The sequence below is a fragment of the Carcharhinus amblyrhynchos genome, chromosome 8 (assembly GCF_965287045.1).
Source record: "Carcharhinus amblyrhynchos chromosome 8, sCarAmb.v2.hapA, whole genome shotgun sequence".
Lineage (NCBI taxonomy): Eukaryota > Metazoa > Chordata > Chondrichthyes > Carcharhiniformes > Carcharhinidae > Carcharhinus > Carcharhinus amblyrhynchos.
The window spans coordinates 29261603-29279964 of NC_137331.1; the positions used below are offsets into that span (position 1 = coordinate 29261603).

Sequence of the window (18362 nt, forward strand, 5' to 3'; positions counted from 1 at the left end):
TACATCTTGCAGAACAAGATATTAGATATCCATATGGCTATTTCTAAAATTTAAAAACTGAACAAAGATCCTTAAAATAGTTGGAACCGTGTGTCTGTGTCCCCAGAACAAAAGAAACCACGCAGCAGTTTCAAAAATCTCACATCCTTGTTATCTGAGAACTTACAATTACCTGGGGAGTGCACAGTCCAACTTCAAAGAGAGCAACATTAAAGGCCATTTGTATTTGATAATCCAGTCTGGCAGCAGAGATGCAAAGACAACAGCCTCTCAAACATTTATTTTAATTCATGATGGCCAAGACATCATTAGTAAGTTTCCTTTGTTGAAAACATGATGGCGGGGTAAAGTCACATGACCTTCACCTTGAAGTAGTAGAAATATTGCCTTGCTGGGCTGAATAGCTGTGTCTGCTGTTTTAACATTTGACAAGCAGGCCGCACTAAAGGAGCTCCAGCCCAGGTTGGACATATGGCCCCATCTAACCTGCTTTTGCTGCAAGTTCTGTACAATCACCTACAAAACTCAATCATCTTTGTACGCCCGTCTTATCGTGTGACGTTATCACTGGAAAAAGTGAATTATATGCTGACCTTTGGGAAAGAATACTTCACTGGGCTTTGATTCAGGACTCTGGAACCCATGTGAACCAGTATCGATTTTCTCCGTGGTCTCTATTGTAAATCCTTCTTTTCTCTGTCCCTCTCATTACTGACCAAGTGTGGAGGCAATGCTAAAATGCCATTTTGAATGTGTGCAAATAAACCAACTGAGTTCATTCTAACCCAAATTTGCTATGGGATTTCTAGAAAATTGGATCACATGAAAAACAAGGGGTGAGGAAATACTTACAAAGTAGAAAACAAACAAAAGCCCTTCTCTATTTATGGATGGGTGGAAAGGGGTGAAATTAATGCTGTTTAACACCTCTCCTGCCCCTAACAATGCAAATGCAGTTATGAGAAACAATACATTCATGTTTTTATTCATCTCCTTAAAATTGAACCAGTTTTACTAATTACAAAGAGTCATTGAAAAACCATCATACCTGCCCTCCACCTTCCTCTTTACATAGATCAATAGCAAAAGCTAGGTCCATTGCTGCAAAGACCGCATATGCATCTTGGCTCTGAGAGGCGAGGATGAGTTGGCGTAAACTTTCATACATCACATGATCAAAGAAAGCAAAATCATGCCAATTCACCTGCAGAATTAATAAATGATTTTCAAAATGAAGAACGAATATAGTATGTGTAATATAAAACATCAATAAACAATGCATTCTATAGAAGTCAGCACTTACCTTTCTTCCTAGCAGAACTTTAATAACATGTCTATTTAGGGTTATAGGGCAGAGTTCATTTTGTAATAGACATAGACCCAATATCCTGAAAGAATGCGAGAATATATTAATAACATTAAAGTATGAATTACTAATATCCCAACAACCACAATACATAAACAACTGCTAGTGGTCTAACTCCAGAAGATGGTTGCATCTGGTTTTACCTGCCGATATTACGGAAACAATTGAGGCGTGCTTCTGTGTTTTTGCCTGGCCTTGGTGAGTAGAATCCTCGTTTTCCAGGCTGGTAGAAGAGAGGTGCATTGTCATCACCATCATCTGGCTCATCCAATTCCATATCAACCACACTTCGACTCGAACCATGCCGTTTTCTAGTGTCCTGCTGCAGATCAATTAAAAATCATCCATAACTTTTAGAAGCATCAGTTATAGCAGGGCTACATACTTCCTGGCTAATTAAATTCTTGCTTTTCTCTCCTCTGCAGCAGTAGTACATGAATCATATGGGCAGGCCAACTCAACTTTTTTTAAACATACATCAATGATTTTGTTATTAGAATAGAATAAAACATCAAAATTTGATGCTGACACCAAACTTGGACGAGTGCAGACAGTGAGGATGATGCCAATCAAATGCAACGTATACACACACAGCAGAATGAGTGGATAAGTAAAAGATACGAATTTGACAGAGGGATAGGGAGAAGCAACACAGACTCAAAGGTTTAGTTACAAGCGTGTATGGGGATAGTGGGACAAGAGTATTTAGGTGCATAGAGTTTTATACGTGGCAGGACATATGAAAATAGCAAAGCATATGAGATCTTGAATTTCATAAATAAAAATACAGAAATAGGAAAGTTATGCTAGAACTTCTTGAAACTCTGGTTAGATCACTCTGGAGTATTGAGTCTAGTTCTGATCCCACACATTCAGAACAATATCAAGGTCCTTGAGAGGTTGCAGAGGAGATTTACAAGAATGGTGTCCAAGGACAAGAGGGTTTTAGCTACAAATTAGGTTGAAGAAGCTGGGATAAAACAGAAAATTCTGGAAAAGCTCAACAGGCCTGACAGCATTGTGAAGAGAGAAACAGTTAATGTTTTGAGTTCGTATGACTCTTCAAAGCTGAGGGTAGAAATGGAAGAAGTTTGGGTTGGTCTTTCTTGGAGCAAAGGTAAATGAGGGGAGATTTGAGAGGGGAATACAAGATAACAAGTTTAGATATGGCAGACTAAGAAAAATTGCTCCATTAGCTAACACTACAAAGACTAGGGGATAGAAATTTTTAAGTGTTTAGGCAAGGGAATACAGGGCGAAGTGAGAAGTAATTACATAGCCAGCAATAATGACCAGGAACTTGCTGTCTACAAGGGCTGTAAAAGCAGAGACAATCCGGGATTTAAAATAGACATCAGAGAGAAATAAATCTGCAGGGCTTCAGGGATAACAGTGGCAGAATGGAACTGACTGGACTGGTCTATAAAAGACAGGAATCAATTTGATGGGCCAACTGGCTTCCCTCCGTGCCCTGGTGACCCCATGATTCTGGGAATAAAATAGAAAAAGCTAGCACTGGAAATTAAACTTGCAACCACTAGTTGCTGTGGTGAGAAATTTATTACTCACAACAAAATATCAATCAATAAAAGCTGATGAAAACAAGCATGAACATGGAAGTCACGCAAAAAATTTAATAAGTCAGATAATAGTACTTATTGCATACTTTTCATTATGAAAAGTTTTCCTTTACTGTAACACTATCCCATAGTCTCCAATGCAAATGATTAGATTTAGTCACAGAAGGCAATTTTCCTTTACCTGAGATTTATCTGACGAATCGAGCAATCCCAAGTCCAATATACTATCAGCACCATTTTCCCTGCAAAAAATAAAATTGCATTATTTACTGGGCCAGATTTTAAAATCACAAACGCAGGATTAGCCAGGGTATTCATTTTTTCAAATGTATTTTACCTTCCATGCGCAATGATAAGTTCCATGGCCTCATCAACCCTTGCTCTCAATGAGTCTTCACTAGCTAGAAGCAGCAAGAGCTGTGCAGGTGATAATTCTAGTAACATTCCTGTAATTTTACTGGCAAATGCCTGAAATAAATAATTTCAATTAATACACTATAACTTTCAATCCAAGTTAAATTTACATAATCACTTTACAAGATTTTCCAAAATAAACCCAGTTTTGATAAGAATCTACAGGTAAAGATTATCACAAAATGGATCAACTCTACACTACGTTGCACTTACTGGCTGCATTGCTTGAACCCGAGGATACAGCCGCTCTCCAAGTGCTTGTCGATGGGCTGGCAGTGGATCTGGGTCATCACTAGGATTTCCTTCTGATGCTGGCCGGAAAGGTCTGGTGTCTATGGAAAGTTGCCTTCTTGATTCCCTACAAAATTGAGAACAAATACTTAAATTCAGTAATTGCTGATTGTGCTATAGCTGAACAACAAGCCTCAGAACATGTTTGTTTATATAACATGTTTAGTTCATCGTTCACTTTCTCATTATTCCTTCAATACTAAACTAAAAACCAAAGTGGCATTACCCTGAGGCTCTTAATTATTTCAAAAGTGTGGAAATATACCCTCAAGTAACAAAATCAGTGCCTCTATTCTTCATATAGAATACTATATGCTATGCTGTTGCTCAATTTCTTTTAACAGTAAGACTAAATTAAAAGCTGCAATAATTTGTCATACAGCTTTGCAAGCTGAGGTAGAAGGAAACTATTCAATTCATTGATTTATCTTCTAGGATCAAATCTGATTATTTTGTACAGCATGCAAAGTTTGTGGAGATTTTCAATGTAATTTGACAGCACTGGCATTTTATTGGCTCAGGCGCATGCCAGCCATTGAGTCATTAAAATTGACAATGACCATTATCAAGCAGCCACTCTAAAGTTTAGCTGGGCAATGTAAAAGCTGATTAAATGAATTTGCAATTACAGCTCCAAGTAGCAATTTGATGTGAAAAATACTGAAATGTTTTGAGTTAATTCAAACATCACATGCAACACAGGTCTGTAACAATTCAGAATATTGCAAGAGTTCCATGCAATGGATTTCACAAACCCTGGTCAGAATGGTGTAGTTCAAGCCATTTTTCAAAAAAAATTGACAAACTTAGAAGATTGACAAAGCCAGTGAAGTACAATGTTTAACAAATGCACTAACCATTCCAGCAAACACAGTTCAAAAAGGAATCTGGAATAACAGATCATCACTTGTCAAGTTTAATGACAATCGTCGAGACAGCAATTCTTAAGATATTGATAGGGACAGTATTGATTATGCTACATGCAAGAAGAACATTGACATCTTGAGGAGACAACAGATTGGACAGCAAATAGAAATGATTTTTAAGCTTAGTTATGTCGCAAACATGAGCTGGCACTGGGTTTCACCAACCTAGTTAAAAACAAAACTCAAGCTCTATCACATATAAAGTTATGCCATTGTTAGTTTCCTGTGAGTTGCAGCTTGCAGAGAAACCTAAGTAAACTACTGTTACACGTGCTCACAGCTATGCTATTATGTTGTTCGAAATTAATTTAAATGGATGACAAATGCAAAGGGACAGAACCGATTACAGTTGAACTTTATGCCACCACATCTCTCTCTTTAGTTAGCCGAATGAATATACACTCAAACCAGAGTGAGACCCCGACTGCTAGTTAAACAGGAACAGTATAGAAGTTAATCGTATATGTGTGCGCATGCTCGTGTGTGTGTAGATGTAACAGAAGCTTCATATCATATGAAGCCAATGCATCCAACAGCTGTTAAAACAACTGGCTTTCAGACTCACCGATCTCTGTCTCGACGAGAGCCTGCTCGCATTCCACCACTTCTCCTCATTTCCCTTTCTCTCTCTCTTTCCCGCTCTCGCTCTCGATTTCTCAGTCGCTGCATTAGGCCTAATTTTTTTTTAAAAGATCATAAAATTCAACTTTTGTGCTTAAAGAAACAGCTGGTACCAATGATTAAATTAATTTTACAGGACTAAAATTGTAAATTTTGCAAGATTTCAAAGCTGTGTACGAATATTATTGATATATTTTAGGTCTAATCATAACATGAAACACTTCCAAGATGATCAAAACCCCACATCTCTGCATATATACATACATAACATTAACAAACTGATCCAACAGAGGTTTCGTAAATCCTGTTCTGTATTATGCACATAACAGAGCAATACTCAAAGGACTAACTCCAGGCTTAAAATGGAACAAACAACTATGTATTCTGTCTAGCATCCTGATATTGTTTTGCAGAAAAGGATTATGTACCAAACTTACAAAAATAGCTCAGTCATGAGGGAGATCGGTAGTTTGACCAGCATGTGCTTTGTTATTTAAGAAAGGAAGGCCAAGTTTCAACAAACAATTTGCTTAAAAGACTTCAGCAAACTATTTGCCCTTTTAAACTCTATTTGTAATGTTCTACTATTTGATGATTTGCTCCTTTGATGCAATAACCATCAGTGGGGGTAGAGGCTAAATGATGTGGAAAAGGCACGCACTTTAAGATGTCATGGCTGCGTATCTCTGGCCTGATCAGCAATGACCAGATACTGCAACTTCAGATTATCGCAGCTACAAATTATGCCCAAACGCATCCTGCATCTTAAATCAGTTTAGATGCTTGTAACATTAAGTACCACCATTAATTTTTCTTCCAAACGATTTAGTGATTGTGAACATATACTGTTTTTTTTGTTGTGGAATACTCAAAAGGTCACATACTGGTTTGTAATCCCTTGCTAGCATTCTGTATACAGTCCAGGTTCGGCAATTTTTCACTCGACAGAAACGCTTGCGCAATTGCAGTATAAAAGCTTCGAGCCACTCCACTGCCCTCTCCTGGTTCATCTTTGAAAGTGACCTTCACCCTATGCACAGTCATCGGAGTTGTAGTGCATCGGCGGCCAAAGTGATTATTCAGTTGCCTCATCGTTTGCTGAATCAAGAGGTCACGATCCCGATCAACCTGAAACACCATAGAAATTAAACATCAACAGCCTTACAGCCCTTAACAACATTGGTTCAAATGCTGAGACTTACATGAGCTTAGTTGAAAAGAGCAAGTACTATCCAAATAATAGAAGCTTCCATATAAAAAAACCTTGTGACCGAATGGAAACAGACTTATAATAGCAAACATATATCCACAGTTTCCATTACATGTCAGCTAAAACCAGGTCAGGATTTTTGGGAACTGGCAACATCTTACATAACCCAGAGTTCTCAGATTTAATCCCTGCACTGCATGAATTTTTGTAGCCAGTTAAGAGATGGGAATTATAATTGATGCAAACATTTTGAAGCCAGGGAAGAGGAAAAAAAATCAACCAGGTTCCTCAGTGTTCACTGTCATCAAGTTATCTTCTGCTGGTAAATGTGCACATGGAAACTGGGGTCAAGTCAAATTAACCTCAATTGTGATGTTCCCTATAGTTAGGAACCTATTGCCCAGGTTCATTTAGTCAGAGGTTTACACCATGGAAACAGGCACTTCAGCCCAATTTGTCCATGCTGCACCATTTTTAAACCACTAAGCTAGGCTCACATCCCTCTATACCCATCTTACCCATATAATTGTCTAAATACTTTCTAAAAGATAATTGTATCTACCTCTATCATCATCTCTGGCAGCTTATTCCACTCACCCCCAAATGGAGGAAAAAAAATGCCCTCTGGACCTATTTGTACCTTTCTCCTCACACTTTACACTTATGCCCTCTAGTTTTTTAAACTGCCCTATCTTTGGGAAAAGATGTTGACTACCTAGTTGATCTATGCTTTGTGTAATAAGATGGCTACCTGGTTATCATTACCCATGCAAATGTCACCAGTTCCCAAAGAGAAACAAAAACATGTAGGGATTGTTTTTATTACAACAAATAAATGGCTATGGTTTTGTACAAAGTTGCAAAACTATAATAACCACATGAGCATCTCTTATATTATCTCCCAGAAAGAGACAAAGGGCTGTGTCCAGGGACAAGGAAAGGAAGTAAAAGGTGCCTACGCAGCAATCATGAATTCATGCAGTTTTATTACCTCTAGAGTTAGATCTCTGGACTGAGCATTTCTTAGTTTCTCCATTTCTCGCCGGAACTTCGACTCCTTCACTTCAAACCCACCAAGTTCAGTCAAAATCTGTCGAAGGAAAAGTCCACTCTACATTATTTGAAGTGCTGCATAAAACCACATTCAGCTTGAAAACAAGTGAGAATTTTCCAGTTTATTATCTTATTAGAATGCTGTACTTTAAATATAATCCTTACCGATCCAGGTTCAGCTCCTACATCTTCCATAAACACTCTTCCAAAAAGTTCTAAAGACAGGCGCCAACGTCCTAACAACATGTCGTGAGAAACAACCATTCCCATGAAACTACACTGTGGCCTGGTAATCAAAAAAAACCCAGAAGAAATGATAAATTTCTGCAACTATTAGAGAACATGGTGAAATACTCAATGCAGCTTTGAGCCATTTTATCCCATTTGGAAATAATTCGAATTCAATCAAAGAACAAGATTACTAAGGACTGCGAAGAGTAGTTACCTAAATGAAGTAAGTGGTGGTCCTTCGCTCTCAGTAAGCCCAATCTCAGCCAATAAGCTGCTTTTCAGTTGTGCTGCAAGATCCTGAGCAGATGGTCCTATTCGTGAGTTTTCAGACTCATCTTCTGGTAATACTTGCTCATCGGCTGCCTTCCTCTGACGATTCTGCATACTCATAACATTCTTCAGGTTAGACGAGTAAGACATTTTTGTGGGAAGCACCTGAAGAATAGGACCACAGCATTCCAGCAGATGAGAAATGTTCAGATTTTAAAAAATATATTTGGTTAATTCAGCTCCAAGTTAATTCATGGACTATGTTTGCTGTAGTCTGGGCGCTATACAAACAATCACTGTTGTACTCTAGTAACCCTGTAAACAAAGCTTGCAGTTTAAGAGAAATATCTGGGAAATATAGAAACTTGTACTCTGCTGGTGTCTTCTTGAGAAACTCCATGGAGATAACAGTCATGTGCTTCAATAGAAAATTGGCAGAACAGATGGTGCTGAAGGCGTACTTCAGAAATTCCTAAAGGAGGTTCCGTGCCCACTGCATTACTCTTGCACTAAAAATCCTTTCTATATACAAAAATGAAAAAGCTATTTTTGAAGACAGTAAATTACAAGTAATCATGAAAATCTTACCTCTAGGCAGTTTCGGTCGACAGTTACTTCAGTTACACCTTTCCCAAGGCCTGAAAAGGATGAATATAAACCTTGGCTTGGGCGGCCAAATAAATCTTCCTTTCTAGCATTGGGCTGGAGAAAGAGAAAACAAGAACTAAGAACACCCAATTAAAAACATTTGCCTCCAAAGAATTAATAAATCTGTTTAATCTAAATCCTTTCAGAAGCTCAAGTACAGGAATACCATTTGCAAAGGCAGCCACTGTGTCATTATTAACACAATCACAGCAAGTAGCCTCCACAAAGAGTGCCCATGAATAGACCATTTACTGCTTCTGCCATTTACCTGTAAAAGGTGAGGTTGATCTGCTAGTGGAATTGCTTCAGCCAAAGAAACTTCAAATGGATTTGGTGGAATACAGCCAAGGAAGGTCATGGAATCAGAACGGCGGAAGAATGGGTGATTATGGCCTGCTTCTGTGGACAGCGTTTCATCATCCTTGTCATGGAGACCAGAACCTGAATGGAAAAATGCCATTTTGAGAACACAGTACATCATATCTACCATGAGCAAGTTAACCAGTTCAACAATTAAATAACGATAAAAATCAGACAATCATGAAATTCTACAGTGCAGACTGAGGCCATTTGGCCCATCAAGTTTGCACCAATCACAATTCCACCCAAGCCCTATTCCCATAACCCCATGCATTTACCCTAGCTGGACCCCCAACACTAAGGGGCAATTTAGTATGGCCAATCCACCTAACGCACATCTTTGGACTGTGGGAGAAAACTGGAGCACCTGAAAGAAACCCATGCAGAGAGTATAGAAACTCCACACAGACAGTGACCCAAGCCAGGAATTGAACTCGGGTCCCTGGTGCTGCAACGCAATAGTGTTAATTACCAAGGCACCCCAATGTATTTATCCAGCAATTAAAAAACTGGAACTATGACTAATGCTCACAAAAATATGTTGATTGTGTAGGTAAAATGGATGAAGTCAATGTTGGCCATGAAATGTTTCCATTTCTATACACCCAATTGACACTAGGCATTGGGAACAACTGCTGCATTTAATGTACAGCACTTTAGTATTTCATCCAAACACATGTAAAACATAGCAAGGCATTTAAGAAAATAGAGGTGTGGCGCAGGAGAAATCAGTTATATTCAAAAATGTTATTCAGCACAATGGGTCAATCCCTGAATTAGGATCACTGGCATGTCCATGTACTGATTAGCAAGGCTAGTGAATGAACTGGACCTCCAGACCAGAGCTCTGATTGAACTCTAAGGTCCACCTGGGCGAAGCATTTGTCAAACTAAAAATGCCAAAAAACTGCAATTTCATAAACTTGCCTTTAAAAACACCATCGTATTGTAGAGAACAGGCCGACAAAATGTTGAACTACACAGCATTTCAATACACCAAAGAATATCCTGCATGAGCATAAACGACTGAAAGTTCAAGATACAAATGGAAAAGGCAAATTGGGAAAGAGGCAGCATTTTTTTTAATGCAAGATGCATCTCCCATGGAATTTTAAAAAAATGGTGACTGCATGCTGCTTCTGGTCACCTTTTCTTACAACACAAACAGTTCATATATACGACAAAACGTAGATAGATATTCTCTCAAAGCCCATTTTCAGGCCCAGATTCCGCATTGTATTTAACAGGTGCTATTACTGGGAGACCAGAGAGCACAAATTGGGCCTCGAGTCTAATGTAAATAATGCAAGCAGGTTAACTGTCGCAACCACCCAGATAGTGTCTCTTGCTTCACTGGCAGTGGCTTTGTGTGTCAGAAGTGGAAAGTGACAACATGGAGGAAGGGTGTACAGTTGGACTGGGTTGTGACAGGTGGTCATGGTCAGCAACAGTTTTACAGACCTCCACTCGTCACTGTCAATGTTTCCTAAAACACAAAAACAGGTACTGGAGCTATTATTGGCATAAACAAGGGTTTTGATTACTATTTTAGAGAGAAACCCTTCACACCTGAAAAATGCTGTTTAATCCAATGTTAAATTGGGTTGAATACTTTAAGATGTTCTTGAGTTCCTGTTTTTCTTATTCATTCATGGCAAGTGGGTGTACTGACTAGACCAGCATCTATTGCCCATCTCCACTGCGCTCGAGAAGGTGGCAGCGAGATGCCTTCTTGAACTGCTGCAATCCATGTGATGTCAATACGCCCACAGTGACATTGGGGAAGGAGTTCTGTGATTTTGATCCAGCGACAGTGATGGAGCAGCGATATGTATCCAAGTAGTGGTGGGCAGGTTTTGGGGAGGCAGGAGACGAGTTATTTACCATGGAATTCCAAGCCTCTGATCTGTTCTTGCGGCCACAGAATTTATATGGCTATGGGTTAAGCAGCATTTCATTTGCACTTCGTTCAATTTGATCGACTATATTCTCTGTACCCAATGTGGTCTCCTCAACATTGTGGAGACTAAATACTGACTGAGTGAATGCTTGGCAGAACATCTCTGCTTAGTCCACAAGCATGACCTCAATCTTCCTGTTGCTTGCAATTTTAACTCAGTATCTTACTCTCATGCCCATATGTCCATCCTTGGTCTGCTGCAATGCTCCACAGTGAAGTCCAAAGCAAGCTGGAGGACCAGCATCTCATTTTCCAATGAGGCATGTCACAGACCTCAAGATTCAACACTGAGTCAACCATTTTAAATTCAAACCCTTTTCCTCCATTTTAAATCCACATTAAAGAAAATCCCCAACATTTATTGTCTCAATGCAATAACCCTCCCTTCCCCCTCACTCATTCCCACACTCGAACATCTGTCTCTTGTTCTTAAGGTTGCTACATCTTGTTGTAATGTCTCCCAGTCAAAGTTTAACATCCAACACATTTCTCCTTCTCCAAACTTGAAACATGAACTGTTTTCTCTCCTTACAGGTGCTGCCAGACCTGCTGAGTTGTTCCATCATCCTCGGTTCTTATTTAAATGGCTTGCTCAGTTCAGTTTCTGGTCAACAGGCGTCCCCCCAACTCCAAGTCTACATTTACCAATTACGCATTATTGTAAAAAAAAAATGCTCCTAACCACGGTGGAGCAAGTCTACTTTCTGCAGCATACTGTAGAAATCCAGTAACAGTTTTGGAAACTAAGAATTTTATTTAAAAAGATAGCAATTATACAGTTCGCAGGCTCTTTTATTGCACCAAAATACTCACTTTGATTTGTATCATCATCATTTTCATGTTCTGAATCCTCATTGTCAAGACCCAGCTCCAACAATTCCCGGGTCCTGCAAAGAGAGGCACATTAGATTTAGTTTCAAATATAAAACCATAGTTCCTCTAATTTTATTAACTTAACATTGGTAAACTTATACGAAACAGAAAGTAAACAGAATGCAAACAGACTAATTACTTTTGAAGTGTAGATTTTCACTTTTGCTTCAAAAACCATAAACACAGCAATTAAATTTCATGCCAAAATGCTTAATTTGGAATTTAATGTGTTTTTCTGAAAATACATTGCCATTCATAAAATAACATGATTTGGTCCACTTCATCCACTGACTTCCAATCTTTAGTTTGAGAACACCCAAATACTGGAAATTACTCCAGAAATATTTAGGTCACGTATTAAGCAGTTCATCAATTTACATGAAGTTTGAATTTCTGGGTTACGTAGCAATATGTAAAATAACTGAACATGTTCGAAGTATCATTAAGCCAATTCACACCTCAAACGCAATTAAGTCAAGCATCTGTGCTATTACAATTTATACCCATACAGAGCAGCAACCTGGTAACTGTATCTTCATATGTATTGAAACACAGCAACATCCTGCAGTACTTTTAATTTTTCCAAAAATAATTCACCTTTGTGATGTGAAGGGCACACTATATAGGTAGGGCACACTATATAGGTCAAGCCCATTCTTTACAATCATATGAACATATAAATCAGAAGCAGGAGATGGCCATACGAGCATATATAAGCATATGCCAACCACACTTCTCCAGTAATTAACCATTATTAAGGAAATCATTACAAATATATCAATTAATTTTAGTGCCATGTTGACTTATGTCAATATTCATCTTGAAACAAGTAAATGAACATGATGCACAGAATAAAAAAAATGAAGGGACTCCATAAGCTTCCTGGCAGGCATTGTAACAACAACAACAACAACAACAACTGATAGCATTCATGCCTAGTGTTGCAGCTGACAGCACCACCACTGTCCAACAACTACTGAGGCTCCCCAGCAGCTTAAACAGCCACAACATTAACAATGTGGTTATAAGAGGTGGGCAGAGGCCAGGCACACTGTAGCGAGCATGTAGCTTTGTCCCCTCAAAGACTTTACACCATGTATAAAGTTGAACTCAAGTGTGATGGAATTCTCTCGACACAGCTTCAGCCTCAAGAACAGAAGCAGCTCAATATCACCTAGGAGAGCACAATCCACTTTTTAAGTGACAGGGCAACACACTGGACACAGTACTTAACCACACCATCATCAATTAACTGTGGCTGAAAAACATATCTACAGGAGCAACTGCAAAAAACCCAACTCTGCAATCTCAATAAACAAGACAGACAAGACTAACAAGATTACCATCACTTCATGTTGCCAATTTTATATGCTGCTCTTCCTATACCCTCATCGTTCATGTTAATTGTATTGATAAGGTGAAGGACAAACAAGTGGAGGATATTAACTCTTCAACTATCTTGGAAACACACAAGAGGAACTTTGTTTTTATTACACTACCCCTTTAAGGGGCTTTTAATTAATTTGTTTATTTTGTTAGGTTCCAAAAGATGTAGAGAGACTGAGTGCTGGTAAGGAAGTAGACATAAGTACTATTGCACTCTGTAAATAAGTCCAGTCTTAAGTAAAAAGACTAGCTGCTGGCAAAAGCAATTTCACAACTGCTAGGTCACAATCATGGAATTACCTACAGAATTCTATTATTGGAAAACCATCAGTGCAAGGACACCAAAAAATAGCCAATTTGAGCTGACGGGGTGAGAAATAAAAAGACAGTTTTCCCAACAACACTCAACCTGAAAAGTAAAGTACCGTTTTCGATCGAGTTGTGGTGTATCCAATGTTGTCTGCTGGTTCATTGCTTTAATCCAATAGATAAGTGCCTGGAAAACGTAAGCTACATGTTTTAACGAACAAACATCCAACACTGGCAGGACATCAGAATGTTCATCGTTATGGGAACGCATCAGAGAAAGGGCGTAATTGAGAAAATCACCACGTGCAGACATCATTCCTTGACGAGCATTCAACAAAGTAGCGCGCCTGGGGAAATAGAAAAAACATTGGCAAACAAACTGAGAATCAATATTTAATGCATATCCATATTAAATTACTTTAACAAATTTAAATCAAACGAAATAAGGATTTAAGGCCTGTCTTTGAAAGTTGTATGCAGATTAATTTGATCAAATATGTTAACATTTTTGATGCTATTGAATTTTAAGAGGGGAGGTCAAATTGAGATATACAAGATGATAAAAGATATGGATAAAGCAACCGTGGAACGGATGCTTCTGCTGGTGGGGCATTGAAGAACAAGAGATCACAGTCTTAGGATAAAACATCTGAGGAGAAACTATTTCTCCCAGAGGGTTGTGAATCTGTCAAACTTGCTACCCCAAAGTGCAGTGGATGCTGGGACAGTGAGTAAACTTGAGAAGTTAGACAGATTTTTAATTGGCAATGTGTTGAAAGGTTATGGGAGAAGGCAGGAAAACGGGGATGAGAAGCATTTCAGCCATGATCAAATGGCAGAGCGGACTCAGTGGGCCAAATAGCCCAATTCTGCTCCTATATCTTATTAATTTATAAGATTTTAAAATTTTCATGGGTTCAAAATGTTACTGATTGCTTTGTATTACACGTTAATACATTCTTACTAAACCTATTGAGATAACAAACTCAGCTAAAATTAAATGCACCTTTCCTAGTGATTCATTTGCAAAAATATCACATGAACATACAACATGGGGTCACAGGCATTTACAACACAGGAGGCGGCCATTCAGCCCAAACAACAAGATCTAACTTCACTAATCCCATTTTCCAGCACTTGATCTATAGCCCTGGAGATTATGGTAGCTCAAGTGCATATCTAAATATTTCTTAAATGTTATAGGAGTTTCTGACTCAACCATCCTTTCAGGCAATGAGTTCCAGCCCCTGCTCCTTACCATAGATCTATGCCCCCTAGTTATTGACTCATCGACAAATAGAAAAACCACCTACCCGAGCTATGCCCCTCAATCTTATACATCTATCATCAGCTTCCTACTCAAATTCACTAATCCAAGGAAAGCAACCCAAGACAATCTAATCCATCCTCAGAACTCAGACCAGGCAGCATCCTGGTAAATCTCCTCTGCATCCTCTCCAGTGCAATCACATCCTTCCTATAATGTGGTGACTAGAACTGCACACAGTACTCCAGTTATGGCCTAACCAGCTTCATATTAGGTCTAAAATTAATTTCCAGGACTTACAAGCTGCCAGTTGTTATTCTGCAAAAAGATGGACTAACATAATAGCAGCTAAAAACATTTCATACTTTATACAGAGCAAAATGCTTGATGGAACTCTTGTTAAATAATGTGTAGGGGTAGTGTGCATGATAGGGAAGATGAACATACACACTAATCCATCAGATCAACTCCTCCAATGATTAAATGCACTAGTCTTAAAGTCTGGTCAGAAAGCATCAATTAGCACCATTTTCAATAACTTAACGTTGCTCAACATTCTCTAACTTACGTTCCAACTTCCCATTCATAAAACTAGTTTCCCTTGTATACACACTAACAGGCCAAAGTCCAAAAAAGAAAAAAATTTATGCCAGTAATCCAGGAGAAGCAGCGGGCTTGCTGACTCCAAGTGAAATCATTCTGGATATTTTCTATGAAACTGCATGGTAACGAGTGATGGTCAGAAAGTTCTCCAGCAAGACAACATCAACGTTTATTACAATCTGAGGCTAATTATCCCTCTTCATCCCTTTCCAAAATGCTCTCATTAATTTCAGAGCTCCATCACAACACAGTAACATATATCTCAGCAAAGTTTTTTAAAAATCCAATTGAAGTGTACGTACAGCACCATACAAATCCATTTTTACCAGAATAATCTCAAATTGATTATTCTTGCATGGTAAGATTGAAAGCTGGGCAAAGTTATTTTAAAAGGAATAAGTTTAACAGGAAACTCTACATAGGAGGGGGCACTTGACATAGTGCTGTGCGTTTTAAGTACATGCCAATTTTAAGGAAGCATATAATCGGAATAGAATTTGGAGGCAGGGAGTGCGCTTATACAAGATTAAGTACATATTCCTCAGAGGCCATTCCAGTTACCCCAAATTCTAGGCAGCTCCACAGAAAACAGCAAGTTGCTAGATGATGAAGCAGCCCAAGAAGCTGCCAACAGTCTGAAAACCACATTAAATGGCAGCCCTAGGTGCGTAGAATTTCCAAAAGGTATGGTTACTATTGAGCAAGACACCAGAAAAAAAAAATACTCTTATTGCATTTTGTGAAATGGGACAGTCCTTTGTGCTTAGCAGTCAATCTTAATTAATTGGCAACACATAACATGACAAGATTCCATGAAATGAGAGTTCACCTTCTTCCCTCTAATGTTCTCAGACTGGCTTCTTCACGTGCTGTTAACCTCTCCCGCCTAGCAGAATTTTGAGAAGCATGTAAAGGATGGCTAGGATGACCAGGATCCCCTGCAGAGGATAATGCTGAACCATACCGCAACTGTGCCTCGGTGGAATCCATGATGCTAACCATCCAGTTCCATGTAGGCATCAGCTTTTCCTCCACATAGTTCTGTAGAAATAAGTGAATCAAACTAATTCTAGAAAACAATAGCATCAAAACTCTTAATATTGTTAATATAGTAACAGTTTTATACTGTATTTTGACTTGCTCAAGAAAAGCCTTGCACATTAAGTCACATCACTGTAATAGCAGTACAGTGGGCCTAACCTTTCTTTAAAGCTTACCAGCTGATAAACAGAATAAATAAATTTTGCAATTATTTACTTAACGTGTTAATACTCTGCAAGCATTGGCAGATAGCCCTGGTTGCAGCAACCCAACATGGCCGATAAACACCAAAATAGCCATGCATGCTGTCGAGAGAAGAAAATGTGGCACTCAAGTGCAGACAAATGAAATACAAACAAAAAGCCCAAAAAACTTTCAATACAGCTTGATGGCTACCAATCCTCACACTAGGTGCAATGGGACATATAGTTTTCCCCCAGACTGCTTTTCTCTCTTCCTATTAATTACAAATACCATTCAAATAACTTTCACCTTCTGGTTATTTAGGCTCAATCACTTCACGTTTGGAAAAGCTACATCTACTGGCTTTCTATCTAGTTTTGTGGCTTAAAACACGAGACAACAAACCAGAACTTCTGTGGAGCATCAATCACTGCCAGACTGCCACTCTGCTCCTCTTTAGTCTGGAGCTGCATATTTCTCACTCTGACTTCTGTCCCAGGTCTGGTGAGAAATGTTCAGTGCAGCAACTCTGGAGTTCTTTAAGTAAAGGTCAACAGGGATAGGCAATAAACGTAGATTGAGCCAGTGACGCCCATACCCCATAAATAATTTTTTTTTGAAAGGAGTTGAGTATTTGCTGCACTTTTTAAAAAAAAAATTCAGGGTAATAGGCGAGTAGGATTTAGTGCGAGATAGAGTACAGGTAACAGAATATCAGATGAACTGATGTTTGTGGAATTTAGTAGATGCAAACCAGCACATTGAAACAGTCAAGTTTGGAGGTGACAAAGGTACAGATGTATACTTCCAGCAATTGATGGGCTGAGGCAGGATGGTGGTGGGCGATGTTATGTTGGCTGATATAACCAGTCTTTGAGACGGATTGAATATGCACTTGAAAGCTCAGCTCAGGATCCAATGGCACACAGAACTTGGAAATGGCCTAGTTTAGTTTGGGAGGGGTTGGGGATGTGTCTGGACTCATTGGGAAGGGTACATAGCTTGAGCCTGCAGGTTGAAGATTTTGGCTTTAGCCTTCTCAATGTTTAGTTGGATGAAACTATAATTCGTCAAAAGACCAGGTGTCAGACATGCAGTCTTCCATGAGAAATGTAGTAAAGACTGGATAGAGATAATGGGGAGGTGGAGCTAGCTATCAATGTATGCATGTGTGAAAACTGACCCATCTATGAATGCCTCTGCCAATGAGAAATGAGTGGTAGCAGGGCAAAGACAGGTCTTTGCAGCAAGTGTGGGAACTACATTTAGATATGCAAGAGTGGAACCAAGTGAGAGCAGTCCCAATTAGCTGCATAACAGAGGAGAAGCAATGAGAAAGGATGTTGGATCATGTTTGAGGATGGATATTACAGTTACACAAAGTGTGGCTGGCTAAGGTTATTTTGGCACTGTAGGAATATTGGAAACTTGATTAGAGTGATTCAAACTGGAGAGATGGGCATAGTTGGAGAGTGGCAGTGGAGGCATATGTATTTAGATTGAGAGAGAGAGGTAATTACAGTTTGAAAAAGCGTGGAGACAATCGTTGAGGAGAAGCAACCCCTGCAATGTCAGCTAACGTGGGCTGGGAAGGGAAATTGTATACATGGATGAAATGGGAAGTATGTAAAATTTCAAAACAGATAGCGAACGAACAGGATGGAAGACTACAAAATCAAGCAAATTAAACTGAAGCATCTGAATACAGGCAAAGAAGAAATATAATATTGTGGAAATGAAAGACAAAGCTTATAAAAAAAAGACCCTAAG

At 38.9% G+C, this 18362-nt stretch overlaps 1 protein-coding gene across 6 annotated transcripts in view; it reads right to left on the reverse strand.

The window, feature by feature from the left end:
- Positions 1 to 18362, reverse strand: part of ubr5 (ubiquitin protein ligase E3 component n-recognin 5) — a 140865-nt gene that overhangs the window by 14665 nt on the left and 107838 nt on the right. For all 6 annotated transcript variants that reach the window (XM_080193823.1, XM_080193825.1, XM_080193822.1 and 3 more), the window contains 16 exons: positions 16198 to 16409; positions 13615 to 13845; positions 11744 to 11817; positions 8879 to 9051; positions 8551 to 8664; positions 7907 to 8127; positions 7627 to 7747; positions 7400 to 7498; positions 6083 to 6326; positions 5143 to 5251; positions 3574 to 3718; positions 3284 to 3414; positions 3128 to 3188; positions 1510 to 1688; positions 1304 to 1388; positions 1049 to 1204 (listed from right to left, as the gene is read on the reverse strand). In XM_080193823.1, coding sequence (XP_080049949.1) covers positions 1049 to 1204; positions 1304 to 1388; positions 1510 to 1688; positions 3128 to 3188; positions 3284 to 3414; positions 3574 to 3718; positions 5143 to 5251; positions 6083 to 6326; positions 7400 to 7498; positions 7627 to 7747; positions 7907 to 8127; positions 8551 to 8664; positions 8879 to 9051; positions 11744 to 11817; positions 13615 to 13845; positions 16198 to 16409 — 2355 coding nt within the window. The remainder of the gene's footprint in view (positions 1 to 1048; positions 1205 to 1303; positions 1389 to 1509; positions 1689 to 3127; positions 3189 to 3283; positions 3415 to 3573; positions 3719 to 5142; positions 5252 to 6082; positions 6327 to 7399; positions 7499 to 7626; positions 7748 to 7906; positions 8128 to 8550; positions 8665 to 8878; positions 9052 to 11743; positions 11818 to 13614; positions 13846 to 16197; positions 16410 to 18362) is intronic.